At 35.6% G+C, this 14,464-nt stretch overlaps 1 protein-coding gene across 1 annotated transcript in view; it reads right to left on the bottom strand.

Annotated features, from left to right (window-relative positions):
• The window catches only part of LOC115219409, a 129,637-nt gene that overhangs the window by 4,328 nt on the left and 110,845 nt on the right, over positions 1-14,464 (bottom strand). Inside the window, exons 21-23 of the mRNA XM_036509398.1 lie at positions 8,703-8,728; positions 4,903-5,062; positions 3,212-4,629 (exon numbers count right to left, since the gene is read on the bottom strand). Of these exons, the coding sequence (XP_036365291.1) occupies positions 4,550-4,629; positions 4,903-5,062; positions 8,703-8,728 (266 nt within the window). The 3' untranslated portion in view covers positions 3,212-4,549. The remainder of the gene's footprint in view (positions 1-3,211; positions 4,630-4,902; positions 5,063-8,702; positions 8,729-14,464) is intronic.

The following is a 14,464-nucleotide window of genomic DNA, read 5'->3' as shown; positions in this document are numbered from 1 at the left end:
TGTACAAGAGTCATTCATTATGAGTATATAAGATAAGAATTTGAGTCAATATAGTTGTTTATGAAGCAATATAGTTAGTATGTGACTGCTTTTAGAATAATCAAATTGACCTAAAAATAAATGAATGAATGTTTTCTGATTTTAGTCAGTTGACTGCAGTAATGCTGGGGTACTGCTTTCAAGAGTTTTAGTTGATCATAGGGATCTTTGCATTTGGTACTTTTTGACAAGAAAGAATGCAATCCAACACCAGTTTACACTTAAATCATCATCATCATCATCATCATATAACCCCATGACAACATTTTTTTTTCTTATCAAGTGACTAGGGTGCATTGATGGTAATTATCTCGGCTGAGATCAGCAATTAGCACACAACAAATGGTTCAGCGTATATTTATATCAACTGCTTTAACCAGTTTACAGTGGTGATGGTAATCATGCTGAGTGAGGCCACCATTCAGTGTGAGATAATGTTCAGTGTATATTTACATCAACCACTTTCATGCAAGAACTGTTTGTTTACCTAAACTATATTGCTGTGCAGGATGCTCATGTGGCGAGTTTGACTTTGCCTTTCATCTTTACAGGGTTGATAAATCAAGTACCAGTGAAACACTGGGGTCGATGTAATCGTTTATCTCTCTCCAACAAAATCTCAGGCCTTCTGCCTATTGTAGAAAAGAGTATTCCTGAAGATCACTCATCAGCACAAGCCAGATCAACTTCATGTATTTACTATCATGTGATTTCAAAAACGTTTTTCTTGTCACAGCACTCTAGAGTGAGAATGCCACTATTGGTGCATTGGTACACTGTTTCTCCCTGTCAAAGTTTTATCCTGTGAAGATCATATTTTTCCTGTGCATCTTCATCTTCACAGTCCCATAGGCGTTAGTCCTCCTCACCTGCAGTTGCAGGAATAGGTTTGAACTAGAAAACCAGATGTCCATATAAACATTGTAGCCTTTATCAAAGAAGTTTTCATTTATAACAACATGACTTCAGTTAACACTTGAGTAGACACTGGAAGATCCACTCTCTTGACCAGTGTAGATTTTGTAATTCTATGTGTATCCATAAACTCTGCCAATCGACTGGCATACTTTATAAACCTTGACTCCAAAGCAGGCATGTTTGGTTGAGTTGTATTGTTTGAATTGGTGCCTTCCCTTGAATTTCCACAACTCTTAGCCATGTAAATGTCTTGTGTAGGGACATACATTGTTTTGAAATTGTCAGCCACTTCATCAATGATTGGATGTATCTTGTGCAGCCCGTCATTCTGGTTCTTACCTGAGTTGAAACGTAGCTTTTGAAGAAGCACCAAAAATTGATCATGTGGCATTGATTCCAGAAAGGAAAGTGTTGATGTAGCTGGATCCTGATTCCGATATGATGCCAGGGTCAGTTTCTTCACAAAACCTATCAGTATCAGCAGGGCAAGCAAAACTTTGATTTTGTGCCTTGTGGTTGGAAACCAATCACTGTCATGGCAGAGTCTGATATGATAGGGTTAGTTTTCAGAATAGTCATTCGTTTCATCTGCTATGTATTGGAACATTTCATCCATCAAAAACTTGTGGAAGATTTCCACTCGTAAACTTCAATGTTCAAGGTTTTCCTTTATCCCAGGTGTACCAGTAAACACATGCTTTTGGACGAAATTGTCTTTTACCACACATTCTGTTGTCCAGGGCCATTCACTGCTGCCCACCTGTACTTTTGATTCACCAGAATATCATCATCACTATTGGAATCATCTGATTCTGAACTAGGAAAATATTCATTCTCTGAGTCACCATCTGAACCAGAAAAAACAACTGGTGAAGTGGTGGAGCTTGGTGGAGCTTGGCATGACAACTGTGAATTTGATGGAATAGGACGTGACAATGAAGTTGATAGAGCTGGAGTGGTAGGATGTGATGACTGTAAATTCAATGAAACAGGATGCGATGACAAAGTTGACAGCGCTGAAGTGGCCAGACCAGCCTATCAGGTTGTAAAAATTTACATGAAACATCTAATTGGCCTATCAGTTGGTAGATAGCCCAGTACTAACTTAGACAACAGGTTCTAAGTCAGGTGGCATATAATCACACTGACCAATTGAATGCATGTACATTGTGTGCATAAATTTCCATCAACCATTTTAAAAAGGTTTAAATCCATCTTCCATATTACCATTGGTTGGATGGTTTGACTGGAGCTTGCAAGCCAGAGGACTTCACTAAGTTCTACTGTCTGTTTTGGTATGGTTTTCATATTCTTCTTAATACCAACCATTTTACAGAGCAGACTGGGTGATTTTTATGTGACACCAGCACTGGTGAGATCTGCTTTGGTATGATTTTTATAGCAGGATGCCCTTCCAAATGCCAACCACTTTACAGTGAACTGGATGTTTTTTACATGGCACCAACACTGGTGTGGTCACCAAGTAACTTGCAAGACAAAGATCCTTTGAGAGGGGTGGTGGTATTGAAGGAGGTGACTTTGTGCCAGGTGATGAGAGACTAGAGTATGACAGAATGACAGAAATAGTTATCTTGCTGTAGAGAAGATACATAGGTACTCCAGTCAGCGGGTAAAAGAGAGATAGAGAATGAGGAAGAGAGTGATGATATGCCAGAACATACTTTCAAGGTACAAGGATGAGAGTATAAATAAGATGGTTGAGGATTGCCCAGAGTTCATGTGAATGCAATATGGGGGGAAGGGATGGGGAATGCAGGGACTAGTGAAACTCAGGTTGATAGGGGATGACAGGATAGCAATGACAGAGTTAACAAGGCAGGGAGGACAAGATCGGGCTGCAGGAGGGAGAGATAAACATACAACATGAAGAAGAACAGATGTGAGGAATAGAAGATGAGGTGGGTGAGGATTCTGAAGAACCTCATATCACCAGGCATCTAGCTTCATTGTTCATTTCCTCTGTGAGGCCGAATATTTTAAGATCAGCCCTCACTATTTCATCCCTTGTCTTCTTGGGTCTTCCTCTTTCACTAGTGCTATACACTTTAAGCAATTGGCACTTCTTTATACACCTGTCTTCATTAATATGCATCACATGTCCACAATTAGATCCTGCAATTTTTTCTTAATGACTTGTACACTTAATTTTAGTTATATATCTATTGTGTTTCAATATTAAAAAATGCATACTTGTAAATAAAGCAAATCAAAATTGCAATTCAGTGAGACTTACCTGCATTGCCCAATCCATTGTTGTTACAGTATGTAACTAGACAGATATCCTGGTACAGTATTCCTGTGTAGCAGTGATGTTGCAATAGCAATATATTGATGAACTGGAATTGTGAATCAGGCAGTAGGATAGAGTAGCAAAAAGCAATGAATACATACATGTACATAGATATGTATGTGTGTGGTTGTATGTATGTTCTTTTTCTCTTTTTAATTTAGACTTGATTTTGATCAGCCACCTGCAAGTTTATGAAGGAAAACATCTACTTTTGTTCTTTAAATCTTAAGATCTTGCAGAATGTTATCGTTCCAAATGATATAATCATTTCTATCATATGAATTAAGGAGCTGCATTCTCTCCCCAAGAACCTAAGTTCAGCCATTTTTTGCTCCAGGTGGGTTGGTACATAATAATAGGTGTGAAGCTGAAACAGTATCTTGAGTACTATCAATTTGCATGTATGGTTAAATTCATGAAAGTAGCTTATAAAAATTTTATGAAGTAAATAAAATGGTGCTATTTTTCTTCAGTAGATTTTGATTTCAATTTTTGTTTTACTCTAATCATGATTTAATAAAGTGTTTTACTTTTCATTTTTACAATTACAATTTTCAAATTACAAAATATAATTTTTAAAAATACCTAAGTTTCTTAAAGTAGAAGATAAAATCTTAAAAACAACCCTTGAACTAGCATTAGCTCCTAAACTTAACTAGTTCACTTTACTTCACTTATCTTTCTAATAATAATCCCAGAAAAAAAAACATGAGAGTTACAACATCCACTTTCTCCTTTTTTATATTAATCACTTATTGATGAATAGTTCTGATCATGAAAGGTGAGAAAGGAATTGATGGTATGTGGATAAAATATACCTTTGCCATTAGTTTTTAAGCAAAATATTTTAAAATTACATTCTTTTCTCAAATAATGTGTATATAAACTGAACATTATCTATAATTTGTATTATATATTGGTTTCAAATCTTGGCACGAGGCCAGCTAGTTTGGGGAGGGGTGAGTCAGTTACATTGACCCCAGTGCATCCTGAAAGGATGAAAGGCAAAGTCAACCTTGGTGGAATTTGAGCTTAGAATGTAATGAGATATGAAATGCTGCTAAGCATTTTGCTCACCACCTTAATTCGTATTATAGGGAAGAAAATTCAACTGAAGTTACAGACTTATAGGAATGTTATCAAGTGCTATTTAGATTCTATGTTGATTAAGGAAAATAACATTTATAAACCATTCATCTTACTGAATTGAATATTGTTTGTGAAAATGATAAAATTATGGGGAGATTATTTTGCATTATTTTTCTAAGTACAAATTGCATGCTATACAGGCTCTAGATAGGTTTCTTGTTCTTGATCATGTTTTGGTGTAGGAGGTATGTTTGGTCGATAGTTACTGTATTCTGAAAAAAATATAAAAACATAGTTTACTGTATTGTTTTCCATGAGATATGTATATTTTTAAAACTGTTTACTAAATTTATAAGATTCTTTGTTTCTTAGAAATAAAATCTAACATTAACTATTTTAAAATGCTAAAAGCTATTTTGAATTATTTTTTGTTTTACTAAATAATAAAATTTTATTTCATTCATACATTAACATTGAAAATATTATCTTGATATGCTTTTTTGACTGTTTTCAATTAGAATGTTCTGATATTACTATATAATTACCTGATGCTCCAGATTTCTGAGATGTAATGTCACCTTCACTCCACCCACGGTTCCGTTCTTTAAGAGAGGGTAGTGTATCATTTAGATTGTTTGATGTCACAATGCTGGCATTAAAACATTTTTGTTCAGTTGAACTCTCTTCCACATCCTTATTGTAATGCTGTCAGATAATAATAATCATGAAAGTTACTTGGAACAAGTTATATGAAGTTTTTACATTACAACTTGATACATAAAGTATATTTGTATACCCTATCTCCAATGCAACTGTAAGGAACATGGAAAGATAGAAGATACGGAATACAATGCCTTTATCATCATCATTTGACATTAATTTTTCTATGCTTACATGAGTTAGATGTTTCATCTCCAGTATATCTTAACACTTGCTATGGTCCATCATAATCTCCTTTGAAAGGTCTTCTTCTTTAGCAGAATTCTTCCCCTTGGATCCCTTAGTTTTGTTCCCCTAATTGTCTTCCTTCTTATATCTCATGTATCTATACCATTATAGTTTTCCCTCCTACATACTACAGCTGATTCTTTTTATGCTCCTTTTTCTATTAACTTATCTATTCTCTCATTTACACTCATAGCACATTCCAGCCTTCACATCTCCTACCCATATTTCATAACAATGCAACTCCACACTTCATACCCAAGCATCATAGAAACTGCCCTTCACTCATTTAGGAAGACTTTTGTTGCCAAGGTAATTGCTGCCTTTCCTTTGGTTCCCATATTTTCACAACACTCACCTCCTCTGTTGGTTAGATCACCAACATAACAGAAATTATCAATACTTCTAGCTGGTTCTGGGCATTTGAAAGAATTAATTTCATGAGAATCCTTGCTGCTATGGTTTTATTTAATACTGTACTCTGTAAAGTGGTAGGAGTTAGGAAAGGAATCCTGTCATAGAAATCATACCAAATCAGACTGGAATCTGATGCAGCTCTCCAGCTTGCCAGCCCTGGTCAAACCATCCAACCCATGCCAATACGGACAACAGACATTAAATGATGATGTACCATCAGCATCTGTATAAAGAATTTCAACAAAGTATGCAAAATGACATCAAAATAATTGGTCAGTGATAAGAAATAGCTATACACATGTAATTTTTTTGATTGACTGTATAGAGGTAAAAGCAATGTACATTAATGGGGGAAGGTAACTATTGTAAAAGTTGGCAAAAGATGACGAAAAATTCACAACTAATATCATTGGATCTCACATATTTGATGATACAAGATTAAGACATAATACAGTATTGTAAGAAAGAGAAAATATAATTTCATTCTTTAAAAGTAAGTAGCGTGACATTTACCTAAACGTGAAAAAAGTGATAACCTATCTTATGATGAGCTAGAGTGAACCAGTGAATGGAATAAATATAATCCAGGTCTATCTGTGTATGTGTGTTTTGGGTATTTTTGTAATAATCTGTGTATGATATGTTTATGATACATAACACTGCTTAACAATTTTAATTTTTTTTTCAGAAAGTGTTCAAAGGAAGTGACTATTATTTCCTTCAAAATTTGCTTTTGTGACCTGGACATCAATGTTTTGAAACTGACCTATTTTCTATTACATTTCAGATAGATTCAGCACTGAGTTACTGAAGTAGAAATATCCTTATAGCAAATATTCTGCTCAATACTACACATTTGCTTGTCAGTTGCTTGATTTTAACCACTTGGGTATGTCCATTAGTGGCTGACAATATATGCATCTCTGATCCTGAGCAGGAGTAGTGGGGAGTATCATAGACGTGTGTTAAGAGGGATTCTTTGGGGTTTGAATAAATGCAACAAAAGCAAAATTTGAAGGAAATATTAGCCATTTTTCATTCTTTCTAGGGGTAAACAAATAAGAAATAACAATTGTCACCCAAGGACAAAAATCGTATTTCACAGTGTAATTAACTATTAGTTGTTGATAAATAAAGAATATTTTCAATTTAAAATGAAAGCAAAATCTCTGAGTAATTTTTATTATAATTTGCATGAAGCATGTCTGAGGTAAACATGAGATAGTATTGGGGATTGTTTAACCTAGCCTGAGGATTGTAATCTCTTGTGAATAGAGGAAATGAAGAATTTGTTTTAGAAATGAATGTTATGTGTCATTGGTACTGTGAATGAGAATAGTCAGTTTCTAAATAACTATAAGCTATTTACTTATATTTAGATACGAGGTAAAAATATACAAACTATTGTTAATAACAATGAAAACAGCTAGTAGTGAAATAAGAATAACAAAAGCACCATTCAAATGTGGTCAATGCCAGTACCACTTGACTGGCATGTAAAAAAGCACCATTTGAGCATGGTCAATGCCAGTGCCGCTTGACTGGCTCCTGTATCGATGGTACATAAAAAGCACCCACTACACTTTCAGAGTGGTTGGTGTTAGGAAGGGCATCCAGCTGTAGAAACCTTGCAAGATCAGATGGGAGCTTGGTGCAGCCTCCTGGCTTGCCAGTCCTCAGTCAAACCATGCAATCCATGCCAGCATGGAAAGCAGACATTAAACGATGATGATGAATTAGAAGGATATAAATTTTTATGATTATATGATATTTAAGACTGAACATTTTAAAAAGTATGTTTCCTAAGTTTACAGTTCTCAAAAATTATCAGTTCTTAATAACATACTAGTATATGACCCATTGTTTTATGCTTGTAATAAGTAATACTTTGCTTTATTGAATTATGGGTATATATACAGGAAAGAATTAAGTTAAAGAAGGTAAAAGATATTGAATTAAAAGAAACATTTAACCTTTTAGCACTCAGATTATTCTGTCAATGTACTGCTTATTTATTCACATTGTTTTTAGTTAATCATGTATTACTTCGTAGCTTTGAGATGTTGATGATGTGATTGTTTAATTTTAGAATGACATTGTAGGGTAGGTGTGATATGCCAGATCTGGGCAGCTTGAACATTAAGCTGGTTAGAAATTGTAGCCAGACGTGGTTGGTTTAAATGCTAAAGAGTTAACAGATCAAAATACATACAAGTCTTAACATCATTGTTATTTTCTGATGTCTCTAAAGAGTGTGTCAGTTCGTGAGGTAGTTGAGGAGTATAAAAATGACTGTAAGAAAATAATCTGCTTTTCTGAAATAATTGAATGTAGGAAAATGAGGTGGACAGTGCCTGTGAGTTGTCTAGGTTGACTGTGTTTTGAGTGAGAGCTTGAGGTAAAAACAGTGATTGATAGATGGGTAGGTAGATAGACTGATAAATTGAAAGACAAATAGATCTTTTAAAATAAGTTGCTTGTTACAAGTTTATATAAAAAAATATAAATCACCATTCTTTCTTTCTCTATCTCATCTCCTTCTTTCCTCCCTCTTTCTCTATATAATGACACACACATATACATACACATGGATACATTCTTACAAATATAACAACACTATTATCTGTCTGTCTCTCAATATGTATGAATGTATATACACAGATATATGCATTTAAATTTCTCAACATGACTGTTAAAAACATTTAGCAGAGTTAAAAAAAAAAAACTAAGACCTTTGAAAGTAAGAAGTTTTTTTAATAAGTTAATTAAATGTCTTAAAGAAATGCATTTGTGTACGTACATACATACATACATACATACAGATAGACAGAGAGACAGACAGACAGACAGGCATAGAGAGAGAAAGAGAGAGAGGTAGGGTGGTTGTAAACACACCAGAAATTATGTTACAGAAGGACAAATTTCACAAAAATTACAATAATAATTGCTATCTAAATAACATTATGGTAAATAAATATCTTACCTGTGGAACTGGTGGCAATCGCCTAGTTGGTCGTTGAGAATTTCCCATTCTTGGGAAAGCATTGTTTCCAGTGTCTTTGTCAGATGCTTTCAGAATTGTGATGTCCTTCTTACTGTGTGGATGGTAGTGGACATCGAGATTGTAAGGGTCATTATTAGGAAATATAAAATATGGAGCATTGTCATTTTTATCTAGAATTTCTATAAGAATATTGGCAGTGTTATTCAGTGATGGTGTCCCATTATCTTTGACTAAAACATGTAAATTATAGATGTCTTTTATTTCCCGATCTATTGGTTGTGATGTAGAAATGAATCCATATTTTGTCAGTTGGAAAGGAATGTTATCATTGTTGTTATCATTGATGATAGAATATGTAAGTTGGCCTCCATCTCCAAGATCAGGGTCTGTAGCATTGATGAAGCCAATAGGGAAGTCAACTTTTTGGTTTTCATAGGTGAGGAATTGGAATGTCTCTTTGGTAAAATGTGGCTCTACATCATTGACATCAGTTACTTTGACAGAGAACTGTTTCTTAGTCTTTAGTGGAGGTGATCCCATGTCATGACATACAATCGACACAACATAATGGTCTATAGTTTCTCTGTCAAGAGGTTCTTTCACCAATATTTTATATTCTTTAGAACCCATATTAGAAAGCTGGAACATTTTATGGTGAATATTACATTTAATTTGTCCATTAGGTCCACTATCAGTGTCAATGACCATAACATAAGCTATAAAACTCCCAATTTTACTTGCTTCTGAAATAGCAGCAGAATTCACTGTTAAAGGTGATACAAAATCTATATTTATTGCTGGAGCATTATTTTGATTACTTATTACATTGATTATTAGAGTGGCTTTAGAACTTAAAGATGGTTTTCCTCTATCCTTGGCTTGAATATATAATTTATATTTTTGCTGTTTATTTCTGTAAAAATCCTCATTTAGGAATATCTCTCCATCTGGTTTCAGTTTGAAATGGGTTTTGAGATAAGAGCTTGTTTTTTGATAAAAGTTATATGTGATATTACCATTTTGACCTGAATCTAAGTCTGTGGCTGATAAAACAAAAACAGGAGAAGATGTATGATGTGTATCACTGATTGTGATGTTGTACATCTGCTGAGAAAACATAGGTCTATTATCATTGACATCAATAACAGATATTTCTATGTTCAGAGTATCTTCTTTGCGAGGAGAACCACTATCCTTTGCAACTAACTGTAACATATAAGTGTCTTGTAATTCTCTGTCTAACTTACCTTCTAGTGCTATTTTAAGTATTTTCATTCCATCAAACTCTTCGAATATTGATAATATAAATGTATTACTTTTATCTTTCAGTTCATATGTGATGTTAGAATTGAAAATACCAATGTCTTTATCCACAGCATTTGGTATTGATTTTGTCGAACCTTTTGCTTCTGTTTCATAAAATTCTAATTTAATTTGATCTTCTGGAAACTCTGGTTGGTTATCATTAATATCATCAATTATTATCTTTATCTTTAATATTCTTATGAATGTTTCTTCTTTCCTAACAGCTACCTTGACAATTTTAAAACATTCTTTTTTGTAAATGCATAGAGATTCAGCATCAAGTGTGTGTGTAGTGTATAGTTTCCCAGAGTTAGTGACATTGAATAAGTGAGATCCCATTGACATTGTTCTTTGTAACTGTGTAAATGTAATGGGAGTTCCCTGATGATGTTTGAGAGATTGAGAAAAGTTAGAATCAGCAGCAATGTCTCCTATGTAAGTGTGAGGACTATCTTCTTCGTTGACATGGTAAGTGATATCTACACTTAGGACACTGTGTAGTAAAGTATGTAGTAGACAGATGAATAAGCCACTCTCTTTTGTCATTGTGATTCTTCACAAATCCTGAAGACTCTCAGTATCTTGAAAAACAAATGGAAATTCTATTATTAGATTAAAACGGTCAACTTGAATGATCCCTTCACATTTATTATATCTACCCACAATATTTGTAGTATCAAATCAATATTTGGGAATTTGTGTAGCCCCTCTTTTTGCAAAAATAATATTGCAAACTATTTTGGAAATTTATATCATGAAGTGGTGAATGAAACTAAAATTTAATAAAATTTATTATTTTTTAATTTGAAATAATGAAATACTGATGAATTAATGCAAAATTAGCACCAACCGAGTTGTGAGTATCACACTATTGAATGACCAAAATATTAACGTAGCTTATGTAATTCAGAAATAAAGTATAATTAATGTTGTGTTAACTTACTTGCGGCTTACATTGTTATTTGATTGGAATTTTATCACCAAAAGTTATCTCTTACTCAACTGAAGGATACCTAAAGCACATAATAAATAAATTACATCTCTTGAAATTCATATTGCTTTAAACTACATATAGATTCCTTTTAAAATAATCTAAGTGAATTTGATGAAGTCACCAACCTCAACATAATGATGAGAATTTATGTTCGAATTAATTTGAAGTCAAGACAAAATCCATAGGCAAGACGAAATATGCTTACATTAGAATTCAAATTTTATGAGTCTATATAAAATATTGTGTATGAAGTAGATGGAAGAGGGTGTATTATCATTAAGGCTACATCCTATTGTGGTTCTTTACAAAAGCATCTGTGAGACACAGTCTCCATTCTTACTGAGTTATCACATTTATACTCTCTTCATATAAGTATTTTGCATATAAGTATATTTTCTTTTTGCTTAAACTTAAACATGTATTCACCATTCTATCTTCAAATAACAAACACAAAATTCAATTCAGTTATTCATCATCATCATCATCATTTAATGTCCACAGGAGCCAGCCAGGCATAAGCCTGTACCAGACTTCTGTGACTGTTTTGGCAGGACTTTTACAGCTGGATGCCCTTCCTAACCCCAACCACCCAGTTGTGTGGACTTAATGTTTTTTATGTGGCACAAGCGAGGTCAAAATTTTTACAGCTGGATGCCCTTCTAAATACCAACCACTTTACAGTGTGGACTGGATGCTTTCTAAGTGGCACCTGCACTAACAGGGTACTGAGTAGCCTGCAAGACAAAAATCTTTTGAGAGGAGAGCAGTTTTTGGAGGAGGTGATCTTGTGCCAGATGATGAAAGGTTATAGTGAGACAGAAACAAGTTTCTTGCTGTAGAGGAGGTACATGGTTACCCGGCTGGGGTGGGGGGGGAGAAAGAAAGAGAGAGAGAGATCAGGAATGAGGACAGAAACAGGTGTGCTGCCGCAAAGGAAATACATGGTTACCCAAAGGAGATACATGGTTGCCCAACCTGAGGGAAGTGCAGGAGGAAAAGGAGAGAGAGAATGGGAGACATCAGGATAGAGATAGTGGCAAACTGCAAGGCATACTCACAAGGACAAGGATCAAGATAAAAATGAGATAGTCAAGTAAAGGCAGAGAGAGATATAAATGATGGCACGTGCAAAGGCATACCTTTGAGGTTTGAAGGTCATAATATAAGTGGCAGGATATTACCTAAGAAACATGATTAGAGAGTACAGACAGAAAGTGAGTGGTGAAAACCTGGATATAGAGTGGGAGGGGGAGCTACCGGATAGCAATGATACAGAAAAACAGGGCCATAAGGACAGAATTGGGGAGTGAGAAGTAGGCATAGTGCATGAAGGAGGAAATGTGAGGAAAAGAAGAGATGTAGAGAGTTAGATTGGTTTGTTGCGGTAGGCTGTGTGAAAAGTTTTCTTCTGTGTAAGAGGAACACACAGATTGGGGGCTATTGGATATCAATAATACAGAGAAACAGGGACATGAGGACAGGATTGGGGTGTGGGAGGTAAGCATAATGCATGAAGTGGAAATGCAAGGAAGAGAAGAGATGTAGTTTGGTTTGTTGTGGTAGGGTGCGTAAGAAGTTTTCTTGTTATGTGTGGGTGGAACAACTAGCGCTTATAGCACTCAGTTTCACTGACATGGGCAGGTCTTCTCAAGAAACTCATATTGTCTAGCAAAAGTATTTTCTGATGTTCAGATATTGAAAAATCTATACAGCTTGTTATTTAGTAAATTAACTTCGTGCTATGTATCTCTTTAATTGAAATGAATATTTATGAGAATACATTATATCAGTTATTTATTTTACGATTAATTTAGAATCAAAATTATCAAACTCTTGTTGAAATTCTGCAATGGCTTTTATTATTTTATCATTTATATGAGCTCCTCTATGCTGATGACCTGGTCCTCTTAGCAGAATGACTACCGGAACTAGAAAAGAAATTTTGTGTGTGGAAGCTAGGTTTAGAATCAAAAGGCCTTAGAGTCAATGTAGCAAAGACCAAAGTTCTAGTAAGTAGGAAGGCGAACTCATCACACACCTCCTTAGGTAGGTGGTCCTGCTTGATCTGTAGAAACTCCATAAGATGTACCCAGCTATGGACACATAAGAGGTGCAGCAACATCAAAGGAAAATTAACCGAGAAGATAGCTTTTGTGTGTGGCAGATGCACAGGGGCAATAGACACCACAAATACTCAGAAAACAGATTCCATCACACTCCAGGGGGAGAAACTAGAAGTAGTTGATAGTTTCCACTACCTAGCTGACCAAGTTAGTAGTGGGGGTGGATGCTCAGAGAGTGTTACCACTAGAATAAGAATAGCCAGGGCAAAGTTTAGAATGCTTCTTCCCCTACTGGCGACAAAGGGTCTCTCGCTCAGAGTGAAAGGTAGATTATATGACGTATGTGTGTGAACTGCCATGCTACATGGCAGTGAAACATGGGCTGTGACTGCGGAGGACATGCGTAGGCTTGAAAGAAATGAAGGTAGCATGATTCGCTGGATGTGTAATGTCAGTGTGCATGCACAACAGAGTGTAAGTGCCCCGAGAGAAATGTTGGACATAAGAAGCATCGGATGTGGCATGCAGGAGAGACGTTTGCGTTGGTATGGTTATGTACTATGGATGGATGAGGAGAGATGTGTGAAGAAGTGCCATTTCCAAACTGTTGAAGGAATCTTGGGTAGAGGTAGACCCAGGAAGACATGGGATGAGGTGGTCAAGCATGACCTTCGAATGTTGGCCTCACAGAGGCTATGACGAAAGACCGAGACCTCTGGAGATATGCTGTGACTGAGAAAACCTGACAAATTAAGTGAGTTCATGGCTTGTAGGATGGCCTGCTGTGCTAACCTTGGATCGTAGGGTGACCTGCTGTGCTTGAGGAATCCTATTGAGTCAAGTACATCAACATCAAAATAAAAATCAAATGGAAATTGTGGTTGTGATACCTGTGCTGGTGGCACATAAAAAGCACCATCTGAACATGGCCGATGCCAGCATTGCCTTGACTGGCATCCATGCTGGTGACACGTAAAAGGCACCAACCGATTGTGGCCATTTGCCAGCCTCCTCTGGCCCCTGTGTCAGTGGCACATAGAAAACACCCACTACACTCACAGAGTGGTTGGCGTTAGGAGGGGCATCCAGCTGTAGAAACACTGCCAGATCAGACTGGAGCCTGATGCAGCCTCCCGGCTTCCCAGACTCCGGTCGAACCGTCCAACCCATGCTAGCATGGAAAACGGACGTTAAACAATGATGATGATGATGATGATGATGATGATGATGATGATGATGATGATGAAGAAGAAGAAGAAAAAATGTTAAAAACAAAAAATATATCCTAACATTCTACAAGACAGTTTGGAATAACAAACTAGCTTAATTTTTAATATCCAAGTTGCTTTATCATCATCCACTTTATCATCAGCAGAGAC

The sequence above is a fragment of the Octopus sinensis genome, linkage group LG14 (genome assembly GCF_006345805.1).
Source record: "Octopus sinensis linkage group LG14, ASM634580v1, whole genome shotgun sequence".
Classification (NCBI taxonomy): Eukaryota; Metazoa; Mollusca; class Cephalopoda; order Octopoda; family Octopodidae; genus Octopus; species Octopus sinensis.
This window is presented reverse-complemented; position numbering and strand designations above follow the sequence as displayed.